This window comes from Lipotes vexillifer, unplaced genomic scaffold (genome assembly GCF_000442215.2).
Source record: "Lipotes vexillifer unplaced genomic scaffold, Lipotes_vexillifer_v1.1 scaffold251, whole genome shotgun sequence".
Classification (NCBI taxonomy): Eukaryota; Metazoa; Chordata; class Mammalia; order Artiodactyla; family Lipotidae; genus Lipotes; species Lipotes vexillifer.
The window spans coordinates 893,034-907,461 of NW_006770868.1; the positions used below are offsets into that span (position 1 = coordinate 893,034).

General features: G+C 48.9%; 1 protein-coding gene across 5 annotated transcripts in view; it reads left to right on the top strand.

Annotated features, from left to right (window-relative positions):
• The window catches only part of NFATC2 (nuclear factor of activated T cells 2), a 158,776-nt gene that overhangs the window by 95,258 nt on the left and 49,090 nt on the right, over positions 1-14,428 (top strand). For all 5 annotated transcript variants that reach the window (XM_007446370.1, XM_007446369.1, XM_007446371.1 and 2 more), the window contains exon 6: positions 1,323-1,463. In XM_007446370.1, the coding sequence (XP_007446432.1) occupies positions 1,323-1,463 (141 nt within the window). The remainder of the gene's footprint in view (positions 1-1,322; positions 1,464-14,428) is intronic.

Genomic DNA, 14,428 nt, shown 5'->3' on the forward strand with positions numbered 1-14,428 from the left:
TTCTTTCCTTAGAAGGTTACTGTGAGCATTCAAATACGTCACTGTGGTTAAACACTCAGCCTGCGCCATTCCTCATTGTAGACACAAATGAAGATGTAGGTGCAGATATATGTAGAGATATCGATATACATATGTGTGTCAAGATATATTGAGACACATCTGTATCCATACTTATCTCCATCCATCCATCCAGCAACCCTCCCTCCCTCCCTCCCTCCCTCCCTCCCTGTCTCCCTCTCTCCCTCTCTCTCTTTCTTTTCTCCCTTCCACCCTTCCTTCCATCTATCAATACTTGCATCCATCCATCTCAGGCATCCCCTGCTAAGTCCTAGGACTTAGTCCCCAGCCCTGGGCTCACAGCATGCACAAAGCAATGCTCCTGCCTCCTGGGCTCACGTTCTCGTGGGGAAGAGACGAAAGACAAATGAACCAATAAAGCTGCATGTAGTGCGTCTGAAAGTGGAAAGTGCTTTGGAAATGATTAAGCAGGATAAAGGGGAAAGAGGGAGAGACACAGCCAGACAGATGGAGAGAGGGTGGGTACTGCTGTTTTAACTCTGAGGGGGAGAATGGAAGGGTAGTGGTAAGGAAGCTGCTCTGAGGAGGTGACATCTGAGGAGAAACCTGCAAGAAGTGAGGAAGGCATCCATGCGGGTAATCAGGGAAGAACCTTCCAGAGAGAAGGACTTGAACGGGCAGACGTTGAAAGATAGGAGCATGCTATGTATGTTTGAGAGATGGTGAGAACATTCTAGAAATGTGACTGGAGCAGAGTCAGCAAGGGGGAGTTCTAGGAAGTGTGGTCAGAGAAGTGATGGGGGCAAATCATGTTCAGGACGACAAACGAATTCCAAGGCCAGGGCATCTGGACCTTTAGGAATCAGGTCCTAAGGTTGCTGACATCAAGTGCAGGAGAAGAGAGTACATTCTAGCAAAGGAAAATCTCTCACAAGAAAGTTGACTTGTCCCTCCTTTTATTAAAAAAAAAAAAAAAAAAATCAAATTCTTACTCCCCTTTCCTCCCTAAAAGGAGAACAGGCATCCCCTTTCCTCCCTAAAAGGAGAACAGGCATCTGTCTCTTGATTCATGAAAATGAAACGTGTTGTTAGGAGAAAATTAGCCCAAATTACTTGGGGCATTTTGACAAGAACATAATATTTGCATAGTCACTGGTTGCCAGGGGTGAGGCTTCCATGTTTGCAATGACAACAAGTGACAAATGTGGGCAGAGTGCATTGTGTCCCATTCCCGTGAAATCACTGGCCGATTCTGCATGGGCATCTCCTGTCATCACAGTGTCTTCTTTTTCTGTCGCCCGCAGCCCAGCGATCCGCCCATGAGCTGCCCATGGTGGAAAGACAAGACATCGACAGCTGCATGGTCTACGGGGGCCAGCAGATGATTCTCACGGGACAGAACTTCACGGCCGAGTCCAAAGTCGTGTTTACCGAGAAGACCACAGGTCAGGGGGCCTTCTGAGTGCCATACAAAAGTGACCATCTTCTTCTTTCCAGTGACATTGATTTGGGGGATAGATCCCATTGTGTAGCGTTCCCTATCCTGCTCTCCTTACCATGAGAAATTTCCCTTGTCTCCAGTGATCTTGATATCGACACAGTTCACCATTGCATGAGTGTGTTATAATGTATTTTAACTCATCCTGGCTTGTTTTGTTGGATGATAAAGTTTTGCCCACCCCTTACTTTTTTTTTTTTTTTTTTTTTTTTTGCCGTATGTGGGCCTCTCACTGTTGAGCCTCTCCCATTGCGGAGCACAGGCTCCGGACGCGCAGGCTCAGCGGCCATGGCTCACGGGCCCAGCCGCTCCGCGGCATGTGGGATCTTCCCGGACCGGGGCACGACCCCGCGTCCCGTGCATCGGCAGGCGGACTCTCAACCACTGTGCCACCAGGGAAGCCCCCCACCCCTAACTTTTTTTTAAAAAATTATATTTTCACATCAGGAGACACATTCTTTTAAGTTTTTTACTGTTATCAAGAAGGGAGGGCTAGCAACACAATGATTAATCGTGCATGCTCTGGCCCTGGATATCCTGGGTTCAGATCCTGCCTTTGCTACTTGCTTGCTCTGTGATCTTAGGCAAATTACCTGACCTTTCTGTGCCTCCATTTCTTTATGTATAGAATGATAATAGCAAGAGTTATTACCCCATAGGGGTGTCGCGAGGGTTAAATGAGTTAATACACGTCAGGTAATTATAATGGCACCAGGTATATTGTAAGTCAACAAATACTGGCTGCTTATATTTTTATTATAAATAGTACTGCAGTTAATCTTGTTATACTTGGAGGATTAATTAATCTTCTTATACATGAATCTCCATGTGTATCTTTTCTGTTTATTTAGGGTTTATTGCAGAGTGCAGTTTTGGATAGTCATTTCGAGAGCTTTAAACACATATTGCTTCTAGAATTCAAATTACCTTCCAGAAATACACAAATTGGAAACTTCCACCAATACTGTGTCAGTGATGGTTTCACCCCATCCCAGAAGTGCCGTGTTTTTTAATTAAAAAAAAAAAAATTTGCTGAATTGGTACTTTTTGGACTTGGCACTCCTTTGCTATGAGAGGTTTAATGTTTCTGTTTATTGGACCTGCGTATTCTTTCTTATACGGACTGTCTGTTAATGTGATTACCAATGAGGACATGGCAGAAAGACAGTGATCAAAAGTAGGAAAAATAGCAGGTTATATAATTTATTTGATAGTTATGGATGCTAGGCCAAGCTTTTTTTTTTTTTCTTCTTCTTCCTATGACATGATTTCCAGTTAATTCAGAGGGGTATTTGTCTGTTTGTTTACTGCCCTGAGGAAGATCCACAGACTGTCACAGGCAGGTTGTCCACTTGTGGGGATTTTGCACTGCATGAGGGAACCTCCTCTGGGGGCTGCCATTCAGACTGGGTACATTGTGGAGCTGTGTGTTACTAAACTTCCGGCGGGAGGGAGCGGAGTGTCTTAGAGAAGGGGTGCTTCTTACCAATTCACACAAAGCCTCCTCTTGAGATGGGCTGGCCCTGTGACTAGGGTGTGACAACTGCTTTCTTACACTCTGGAAGCATGCTAGAAGGTAGATGGTTTTCAAGAAGTTTGATGAAGCCATTGCCAAAAACCCCCCACAAAAAGCGGGCATTAAGTAAGGCTGTGGCAGTGGGGAGACGGACAAGTGGGTTTGAGTGGTTCAGAAGGCCCGTGGTCAGTCCCTGCGGGTGTGAGGGGCTGTGGTGGTGCCGTGAGGGGAGAGGAACGCAGATGTGTAAGTGGGTGCATTGCATCTGTCATATGGCTGTCCAGTACTTTATTTAACCATCCTCCTTTTATTGGATATTAGGCTGCTTCCAACTCTGTGCTATTGTAAGTAACTCAGTGATGAACATCCTCGATATTCCTTTGGTCAGCTAGGTAAGGACTCATGTTCTCCAGCCAGTCTGCTTGTGTTCAAAGCCCAGGTCTACTACTTTCTAGCTGGGGTCGGGGGCGGGGGACCTTGGGCAAGTTACTTAACCTCTCTGGGCAACAGTTTCCTTCTCTGTATAAAGAGAATGGTGGCAGTTCTACCTCATAGGGTGGTCATACGTTTAAGAGTTCATAAATGCTTGGTACAGTTGTCCCTCAGTATCTGCAAGAGATTGGTGCCAGGATCCCCGTGGATACCAAACTCTGCAAATGCTCAAGTCCTTTGTATACAGTGGTGTAGTATTTGCATAGAACCTATGCACATCCTCTCATATACTTTAAATCACTCTAGATTACTTATAAGACCTAATACCAGGTAAATGCTATGTAAATAGTTGCCAGTGAATGGCAAATTCAAGTTTTGCTTTTTGGAACTTTCTGGAATTTTTTTTTGGAATATTTTTATCTGTGGTTGGTTGAATCCATGGATGTGGAACCTGTGGATTCGGAGGGCCAACTGTGTATAGTAAGTGCTTGATACGTATTAGCTAATGCTGTTTGTTATTGTTATTTCCTAGGGTTGAGGCCTACATGTGGTGTAGTGCATTCAAGGGGCATGCACATTTTTAGGTGTCTTGATACATTTTGGAGGAGACTTTGTCAGGCGGTGGAACAGCAGTCTCGTGGCAAGAAGTTACTAGGCTCTCATGAGACAGAGAGCAAACCTGGGTGGCTGGAATAGAGGCTGGTTATCACCAGGAAGTGCTTTGATGAGCAGGCAAAGCCCAGAGCAGAGAAGTCTCCTGATGTCAGGTAGAGACACGGCTTTGGTTTAGTCTGCACATGAGTAAGGTAATAGGGAGTCATGGTGGGTTCTTGAGCGGGAGAGTGGCATGAAATGTAAATGGCCGAGTAAACATTACCTGACGGATCTCCAGGGCCAGGAAATCATCCTGCTGGCCTTCTGCTGACTTTCACAAGAAGTGTATGGCTTCAAGGCACCTTATTGGCAGAGGGGAAATGCTAGTAATATACAGACATCTTGTTCTCTGTGTCCAGGTTGGCAGTCTCCTTGAGGGGCTGCTGGAAGTGTGCAGGGATGGCTTGGAGGCCAGGTGCTACCAAGTTCCTTGTGGAGTTAGGAGCCAGACAGCTTTAAACTGTCTAGAGAGCTTGTGAGGCCACTTGTGAGGCTACGCAAGGGCCTCCAGTAGGTATTTGCTGGCTGGCTGGATGGAAGACCTTTACTCTCTAGCTTTCCTTCTCTTGGTTTCAGAAGAAATTTCAGTTTACCTCTCGAAGGGAGGAAAACCCAGAGTCTGTTTCAACTTTGAAAAATTGCATGTTAATAAGAAGAGGAATGATAATAGTTTTCTCTGACTGAAGCCTGTCTGTGGGCGGGCCCTTTGCCTGCTGCGTTCTGCATCTTGTCTCATCTAACCGGACACCCGCGGGAGGCAGGTGGCTAAGCCTGGAGAAGTTAGCGGACTCACCTGCAGATTATACAGCATCGTTCTGTTGTTCAGTTTCCCTGGACCTCAGATTCCGGTGAGCGAGTTAATAACAGTCTTTCCCTCCCAGAGTTAAACGCATAAGCAAGCAGCGGGCACTCAGCACATCGGGCGTGCTTGTGGAGTGTTCGTCGTTATTTTTACGGTTTCTCCGGTATTCTCATTGCTTAGGCCATAGACATCGTTTATTGGACACACCCTGCCCCAGTGCGGGCCTGGCAGGCAGACTTTGGGAGGCTGTAAGCTGCACTGGTTACCAGCATAGCTCTGAGGTCAGACGGCCTGGGTTTGAACCCATGATCTGCGTTTGGTAGCTTTGTCATCCTGGGTAAGTCATGTCACTTCTCTGAGCCAATATTTCCTCTTTTGTAAAATACAGATGATTTACTTCACTTGAGAGACAAGAAGATTAAATGAGACGATACAGATTAGGCCCTTTGCATAGAGCTTGGCACATTACAGGTGCTCATTAAATGTCAGCTTTTATTATTATTCTCATCATCATCATCATATCTTGGCTGTGGAAGGACAAGAATGGGTACGATTTTATCTCATGGAACCAAGAGACATTGAAAAACAAGAATAAGTAATAATAAGCTATGTGCCAGGCCTTGTTCTAAGCATTTTATATGTATTAACAATCTGATTCCTCATGGCAGCCCTACAAGATAGCTATTTTCTGATGAGAAACTGAACACAGAGAGGTTAAATAACTTATCAAAGATCACACAGCTGGTAAATGGCAGTGCTGGGTTGGCCCCTAGGAAGCCTGGCTCTAGCATCTGTATCCTTGATCATTTAGCTTTTCTACTTTGAAAAAGCTCAGAACCAGGTTAATTTGTCTGAAGATCCTTTAGCTGCTCTGAGCCACTGACTTGAATCATTCTGTGGTGAGACAGACTCTTGAATTCTGCAGCAAGTCACTGAGGCCAGGTAGGTCCATTTAGGACTGTGGTGTGTCTAACGTACAAGAACCTGGGGTGAATACGGTCCCTGGATCGATGCCAACAGACAAGCCGGGGTGTCTGAGGTGTCCCTGGGCCCTCAGAGAAGTGGTGGGCTTCTCTGGTGGGATGTCTGGCTCCGGGTGGCTCTGACAGGCAGAGCGGGGAGTTGCCTTGTGTTTGCAGGGAGCCAGCCCTGCTCTTTTGACCCCAAGAACTTGCCTCCCAGCCCAGGACTGCCTTCTGCAGGGGGAATCCCTGTTGCTCAACTTCTTTTTTCCAAAACGCAGCCCCGTTCCCATCTCCATGGACAGTTTGGCCAGCAGGGCCGCTGCGAGGTGGGGCGGAGTGGAACAGTTGAAGTTTTCCAAGGAAGGGGAACCCCAGCTGGTTCTCACATTAAGGAAAGGTGGACACAGCCTCCTGGGCTAATCTTAGCCCCCATGTTGGGTCATCGGCACCACCAGCTCCAAAGTTCTTTTTATAGCCGTCGACTGAAATGGAATTGGCAGTTTCCACTCCAGCAGGATGACAAATTGGAGGACGGTGGAAAAACAGTAGGAGAGGGGTAGCGTGGTGTTTCTTAAGTTAGAAAAGCTCGGTGTTTTGGAAAATGGCATCTTATTTATAGCAGCAGTAATAATAATGATTATTATATTGTTTTTATTACCATTTTTAATCATTTGCCTGACTTCCAGGAGCCCATATGCGCTGGCCCTTGCCCGTCTCTCTGATTTCAGCTTTTTTGACTCACCCTCTTGCTCCTTTGGCCGTAGCTACACCGTCTTCGTTCTGTCCTCAAACACCCCACACTCCTTTCTGTCACAGGACCTTTGCTTTTGCTGTTTCCTCATGGGTTGTGACCTCCTACTCCTACAAGTCTCAGCTCAGGGTGACTTTCTTAAGGAGCCCCTCCTTGACCAACTGCTCTGAAGTTGTTCAGCCTCTGCCACAGCCCTGTCCCTCTCTGTCCCATTGCCCTGCCCTGTTTTCCCAGTAGTACTTAGCTCTACTGGAATTATCTTGTCTCTGATGTCTCCCACGTCAGAGTTCCTTGAGGACGGGGACGTGGTGTTTGCTGCTGTATGTGTAGCATCTAGAACAGCCCCTGGCACTTAGTAGGTTCTTATACATGTTGTTGAATGAATGTGTCCTCTCCTTTAATAGTCACACTGGCCCCGAGAGGCAGGCGCATCACCCCCATTTTACAGATGAGACAACTGAGGCTCACAGAGGTCAAGCCATGGGCCCCAGGTCAGCTCACAGCAGGTAACAGAGCTGGAATCCCAGGCAACATTTATCATCAATCCCCAAGGAATCTCTCTAGTCACATCCAAGAGGACAAAGAGGAACCCCAACAGAACGGAACGATCAGCATCTTTCCTATTTACCATTTTCAGTAATTGCCGAAAAGCCTTTATATATTCTGTGAAATTTTAAAAATGTGTAACCTTCTAGGCGAAGGTCACGCTGGGAAGTCCAGGCTGTTCCTGACTTCAGCTGGTAACCCTGGCGCCCGGCCACCCAGGCCTCAGGCGGAGTCGGGGGTCCCAGCAAAACATTGCAAAACAGGAAAAAATCTAAGGACACAAAAATAAAAGTGATGTGGCAGCGGAAACCGGGTTGCCATGGCTTTGAGCGACTCGCTGCGCCTGGGTGGGATCCAATGTTTTGGAAGGTTCCTCCACATGACACAGGGTTTTGGAATTTTTCAGCTGGTAAATCTTTCTTAATTCAGGCCCCCGGCCCCAGCCAAGTAGCTCCCTGGCTCTCTGTGTCCCGCGGGGGCGTAGGTTGGAAACTTGCCCGCGTCGGGATTACTCAGCTTTGAAACTTAAATTGTTTGAAGAGAACTTGTGTTTTGTTTTGTTGGACGATTTTCTGGACCACTCTGATGGCAGAGGCTCCTATCACCTGTTGAGAGGGCAAATTGATTTTTTAGAAAGGAGGCGTGGGTGGTGGAATTCCCTCTTTCCCACTGAGTCATCATATCCTAATGTGAGTCATTTTATGACTTGGAGGTTCCCAAAGGTTGTATTTTGAGCTTTGTTTAATAAATACAAATGCATATGCTTAAAATAAAAATTTTTTGCTAAATTAAGTCCTTTTCCATGAATTAGTGCCCTGGAAACATTGGAACTCGCTTAGAGAAGACACCTCCCCTTCCCACCTGTTTTTCTCCGTGGGTTGGGCTTCACCCCGTCTGGTGTCTTCTGAAAAAATTGACCTGGTCTGGGAGTCTCTCTGCTTTGGTCTTCCCTCTGGGAGAGGTCAGACTCCAAGCTGGGCTTGCCCATGACTAAGGCTCTGTAGACCTTTGCCCTCGGTGACTCACGTCCACGGTGTCACTGGCCCCCGGAGCTGGAGCCCACCCCTTACACACAGCTGGCTGGGACACAGAGCTTTCTTCCAAAGACAGAGGCCAGATCGCCACTCAGGAGCCCCACTGGAGATAGAGAAAATGGTCTTATTTTCAGAGGGCTGAATATTTTGCCCAAACTTCAGTCCTCTTGCACGCGAGAACAGACTTTGGAGTGAAAGGATCCTGCTGTTTAAATGCCTGAAAAAGAGGACACAGAGAAATGTTTTCTAATTAACTCGGATCCTAGTGTTTCCACCATCAGAAATTGTTCTTGGCGCCAACAGACGTTCTGTAATTTGCAATTAGCAGGCTGGAATTTCCACCTCCGTCAAGAAAATCATGATATCTTTTATTAATGAATGGTCTGACACCCTCTTGTGTTTGTTTGTTTTTTTTTCCCTACAGTTGTGGTTGCATACTTTTGGAAGAGAATCCTTCCTGGCACGGGTGGGTCTCTCCCCTCCTCTCAGCCCCGCGACCCTTCAGACTCCTGCTGTCACACCCGATACAGTGGAGGCAGCATGACTAATGGCCCGCCCCCTGGCCCCATCTTACAGATGGGAAGCCAACTCACCGAGGGAGATTGGCCGACTTCCTTGAGGTGACAGGGCACATCAGAGGAAGGCGGGGTCCCAAACTCCCACTCCCCGGTTCCCAGGGTGACTGTGTGAGCTGGTGTGGGACATCTAGAGATGACAGCCCATCCCTGAGAAGAGGTGCCCCTGGAGGCATGAAAGATGAGCTGAAATCCGGCCTCTACGTAAATGACCTGTTGTTGCTCTTTTAGCCTCACTCCTCTGCTCACTCAGCCCCCAGGACTTCCGTAGTTGCTCCCCAGATGTTTATTAAACCCCTACTGTGTGCAGGTTCTATGCCAGGCACTGGGGGCATATGACATACGAGATCCCTGCCCTCAGTCTCAAACTTGTTTATAAGCAGGTCACTTTGAGACAGGGCGAGTGCTGTGAAGACAGGGAAACCAGTCCTAGGAGCAAGAGCAAAGGGGCTGGAAGTTAAGAGAAAAATACAGGATGCTAAGTTAATTTCGAATCTCAAGCAGTGCATTTCTTTAGTATGAGTATGTCCTGTGCAGTGGCACAGAGCTTGGGACAAACTGGTAGTTAAAAGAGTATTCATCATTTTCTGAAACTCAAATTTAACTGAACGGTCTGTATTTTTATTTATTAAATCTGGCAACCATGGACAGTGCAGTCAGGGAGGGCTTCCCTGAAGAGGTGGCTTTGAGCAGAGCCCTAAAGGCGGGAAAGAGGGAGCCATGTGGATGGTCAGAAGAGTGTCCAGGGCAGAAGGAACTGCCCCTTGCCAGGGTCTCAGCATGGGGATGAGCTCGGGGTGTTTGGGGAACTGAAAGCAGACCCAGGTGGCTGGTGCAGGGTGAGAGTGAGCGGGAGTGTGATACCAGTCAAGCCTGGAGAGGTCGCCAGGAAGGGGGGGTCAGGTCATGCTGGGCCATGTAGGCGTGGCGAGGAGTTTGGATTTCATTCCAAAAGCGAGTAGCTCTTGGAGGCATTTAAGCATGGGGGTGTCATGATCTCGTTTACATTTTTAAGGTTGCTCTGGCAATCTGGATGGAGAATGGTCTTTGGGGGTTGGGTGCGGGGACAAGTGGAAGCTGGGAGGTGACTGAGCAGCCGCTGCAGTTGTGCAGGTGGGGGACAGGGCAGGTAAGCCCACCAGGAGGTGGCGGGGCAGGAGGAGATGGGGAGGTGTGGGAATCAAGGCGCTCCTCTCCAGCTCTCAGGAAATACACAGGGGCAGTGGTGCCATTTCGGGTGGGGGAAATCCTAACTAAGGGGCCACTCCCGATCCCCCCATCTGCTGGGCTCGTTAAGCCCGTGCATCCAGGGAGCATGCGTTTTTCTGCTAGTTAGCTGTCGTAAAGAGCAGACTGAAATGACTTCAACCATCTTCATCTAGCTAATTTTAAAAAGCAGGGCCAGGCCTGGGAAGCGTCACACACAGTTTCCTAACCCAAGCAGACACTTTGATTTCCTCTCCGTTTGCCTCGAGCCCAGTGGCACGCTCACGGCCCCATTGAGGACGGATTTGCTTTCCTCCTCCTGAAAGCGTGCGCGTTTCTGCTGTGAGTGCTGACACGAGCCCGTTGCTGACACGAGGCTGACTGCTAAGGCTGTAGCCCGGATCCAGCGCCAGCCCTGCTGCTTCCTGCTGCTTCCTGCTGCTTTGCTCCATCGTAGGGTTCAAGAGCTGCCTGCAAAGAGAATCCACTCAGCAAACCCAAGTATAGGGGACATCCATCCACAGATGCACTGGCCGTTGAGGCATGTTCCCCTGGCACTGCGGCCAAGTTAAAACAAAGGCTGTGGTGTTACTTGGGCCATGCGCTTCCTCCCACCCCATTTTTTTTTCTCTTGCAGAGTCTCGCTAAGTCTTCTCTAGACCCAACCTCTTTGCCCAAAGAAATTGGCTCTTTTCTCTTCGCCTCTGAGTAAAGACTTGGAAGAGCCTATTTTGTGCTGGCTGCCAGCCCGTGTTAATTTAGGACAGGGGAAGTTTGCCCGAACATCTGCTTGAAAGACCGAAGTCCTTTATTTCATCTCAGCCAGAGCAGGAGAAGCAGGCTTGGTCTTCTTGAGCCTCTTCTGTTCTGGGCAGGTTTTCCAAGTCCCAGACCTGGGGTAGGGATCCGGAGGTGGATTATCTCGAACTCGGGCTGAGTGGCTCTGGTTGAGTTTGATTCCTTGTCTGCATCTGTACTCCAGGCTCATTCCTTCTCAGTCCGTTCACAGAAAGGACTCTTCAACAAGGGTTCGGTGATTTCTCTTTGTGGGGTCTTTTTGCTGGAGAGGCCAGTGGTCAGACATTTCCTGAGCTCTGGCTGTGGGCTGAGCGCTGGGGAATATGAGGTCAGTTTGTTCATTTAGTCCGCCATTGTTTTTCTTTGTTTGTTTTGTTTTTTTTTGCGGTACGCGGGCCTCTCACTGTTGGCCTCTCCCGTTGCGGAGCACAGGCTCCGGACGCGCAGGCTCAGCGGCCACGGCTCACGGGCCCAGCCGCTCCGCGGCATGTGGGATCCTCCCGGACCAGGGCACGAACCCGCGTCCCCTGCATCGGCAGGCGGACTCTCAACCACTGCGCCACCAGGGAAGCCCCACCATTGTTTATTGAGCATCTATTAAGGGCCAGACACGTAGTGCTGGGGAGAAAGCCGAGAACAAGACCGCCATGTGGCCCTGCTCTCCGGGAGCCCCCAGCCTAGCAGGAGAGAGAGATGGAAAACCAGTGGGCTGATAAAATGATGTCAGAGAGTGGAAGGTAGGAGAAGAAACTGACAGAGGATGGGGGGACCTCCCTGAGCCAGACCTGAAGGATGGGGAGGAACTGGTCCTGGTGAGGTATGGAGAAGGGCAGGCATGGTTGTTGGAGGGATAGAGGAGGCCAGTGTATCCGGAGCTGAGTCGGGGGTCGGAAGCTGAGGAAGGAGGCAGTGTCACCATCCCAGCAGAGGTGAGGAACCTTGAATCCATTTCTCTTTTGAGCTCCGGTGGGACCCGGGGCCCTGCCTCCTTGTCTGGGGGCCACTGAGGGCAAGAGGGCATGTGTGGCTTGTGTCAAGGCCCCAGCAGCCTGCAGGGGGCCTGCTGTGCTGTAGGAACTTAATCCACACTGGGGGTCCATGCCCAGCCTCCCTCTAAGATCGTGGCCCCAGGGGGCTCCTGGGAGACAGACAAATCAACAGGCAGTTGCGATATACTTTTTTCTTAAGAGAAAAACTTTATTTTAAAAATGCACATCAATTAAAATCGCCCATAATTCTACCATGTTTCTTAAATCACGTGAAGGAAGATGTGAAGGTCTCACCTCATGCATCCAGTCCCAGGCGTGGGGTTGTGACTGTCCAGGCAGCTTGGGGCACAGGTTCCTTAAGCATAAGCAGAGATGTTTATAGACTCACAGAGTAATGTCATGCCTCATGTACTAGTCTGCTACACTTTAAAAATTCTGCTTTTAGGACTTCCCTGGTTAAGAATCTTCCCAAGGGTTAAGAATCTGCCTGCCAGTGCAGGGGACACGGGTTCAGTCCCTGGTCCGGGAAGATCCCACATGCTGCGGAGCAGCTAAGTCCGTGCGCCACAACTACTGAAGCCCACGTGCCCTAGGGCCGGTGTGCCACAACTACTGAGCCCACGTGCCGCAACTACTGAAGCCCGCATACCTAGAGCCTGTGCTCCACAACAGGAGAAGCCACCGCAATGAGAAGCCCACGCACCGCAACAAAGAGTAGCCCCTGCTCACCGCAGCTAGAGAAAGCCCGCGTGCAGCAACGGAGACCCAACGCAGCCAAAAAAAAAAGAAATAAGAAAAAAAAATTCTGCTTTTTAATATAGCAGGGATGCATTTCTAGGTCAGAAAACATGACCGTCCTTATTTTAAGATATTTCTATACCATACCGAGTATGGATGGCCCATGATCGATTCACTCTGTCCCTATCAATGAATACTTTCTATGGCCATTTTATTTATTTGCAGTGAGAAGTGTAATGCAAAGAACTGAAACGAGAAGCTGTGATACCCACCAGAATACTGGGGTCAAGACGGCCAGCCAATTCTTTCTCCTTAAAGTTGGACCTATGTGAGATACCAAATTCTAAAATAATAATAGTGATAACAGTGCTCACTGTGGGCTGGGCATTTTGCTAAGGATTTTACGAATAATTTCTATTTGAATTCTTACCACAGCTCTTTGAAGTCAAGAAATTAAGTTTATTGTCTGGCCTATGAGGAAATTGAGGCACAGAGGTTAAGATACCATTCAAGGGCCACCCAGCAAGTAAATGGCAGTGATGGGACTTGAACCCAGTCAGAGTGACATCAGGCTGAGAGAGTCCTGCCAGCATTTACTGTGAATTCCACTGCCTGCTGGAAGGTCCATTCAGAGGATGGGATTAGTATGTTCTCTTGGTGAAACCCAGGACCTGGGAGCTGGGATTTCATGTGGGGTGGGGGACTGGAAGAAGAGCCCAGGAAAATGGCCTTGAGGTATTTTGTAAGCCGCATGCTCCCCTTAGAGACCAGCCCCCTTGGTGTGTCTTCCATATGCTATGTAGCATCAAGGACACAACGGCAGCTGTCACTTCCCGTTGAGGGCTGGTTTGTACAGAACGGAGTGCAGGGACCACGGGAGAGGCACAGCCAGGCTAGATGCCTGAAGCTGCCCTTGGGGCTTTTAAAAAGTTGAGATAATGGTGTAAACACCCATTTTTGAAAGGAAAGAAACTCAGGCACCATGCCGCCTGTCTCCTGTAACAGACATTGTCCTTTTGTAAATTCCCTCCAGCCCATGCCTCCGGGCAAATGTATTTATAACTGCAATCAGAGAATGTTTTTTATTATTTTCTGATTGAAAAATGCTTGTCTTTTTTTTCAATCGTGGAACAAATGCAAAAAATGATAAAGGAGCCAATATTTATATCATCTGTTGCTGGTAGCCCTGCTGCTAATGCTTGCCAATGTCTGTTGAATGTTTATACTCTGTCTGGGTCTCTTCTTTTGGAATGAACCTGTGATGCGTAGGTGCTGTGATTATCCACGTATTTTGGATAAGAGACAAAGAGAGGCAAAGTATCTTATCCCAGCTCACACAGCTAATTGGGGGGCAACACAAGGAGGGATTCAAAGCTGGGTCTGTCTGCTTCAGAGTTTGGGGATAAACTACATTAGGATAAAATGGAGAGCATTCTGGTGACCCATAGAGGGGAAGTCTGTTCCGGCCACGGAACACGCCCGAGCAGGCTGGGGGCTACAGTAAACGTGTCGCTGGGGGACGCTGGGGTGAGTAGGCATTTCCTCCGAAACCCCACAGGCTGCTTTCCTGGGCTGACATCTGGAGCTTGGGATGTGGCCGCCTGGCTGCCAGGCTGGAGCTCGGGGGATGGCGGTGGGAGGGCTTCTCAGCGAGCGGGTGGAGGGATGACCCTCTGCGGCCCATGCTGGGAGCCCTGTGTCGACACACCGGGGCCCTTACTGGGCTGCGTGGTGGCCAAGGGCCTCCTGGGCACGTGGTTCTGGTTTTGAAGCAAAGAGAAGGTCAGGTCCTTGGAGCAAGGGGCCTGTGGTCCAGGAGGAAGGGAAGTGAGTTTTCCTGTCCTGACAGATAGGAAAGGGCCGGGGGTCTTTCTTTGTTTTTTTTTTTTTTTGGGGGGGGGGGGGG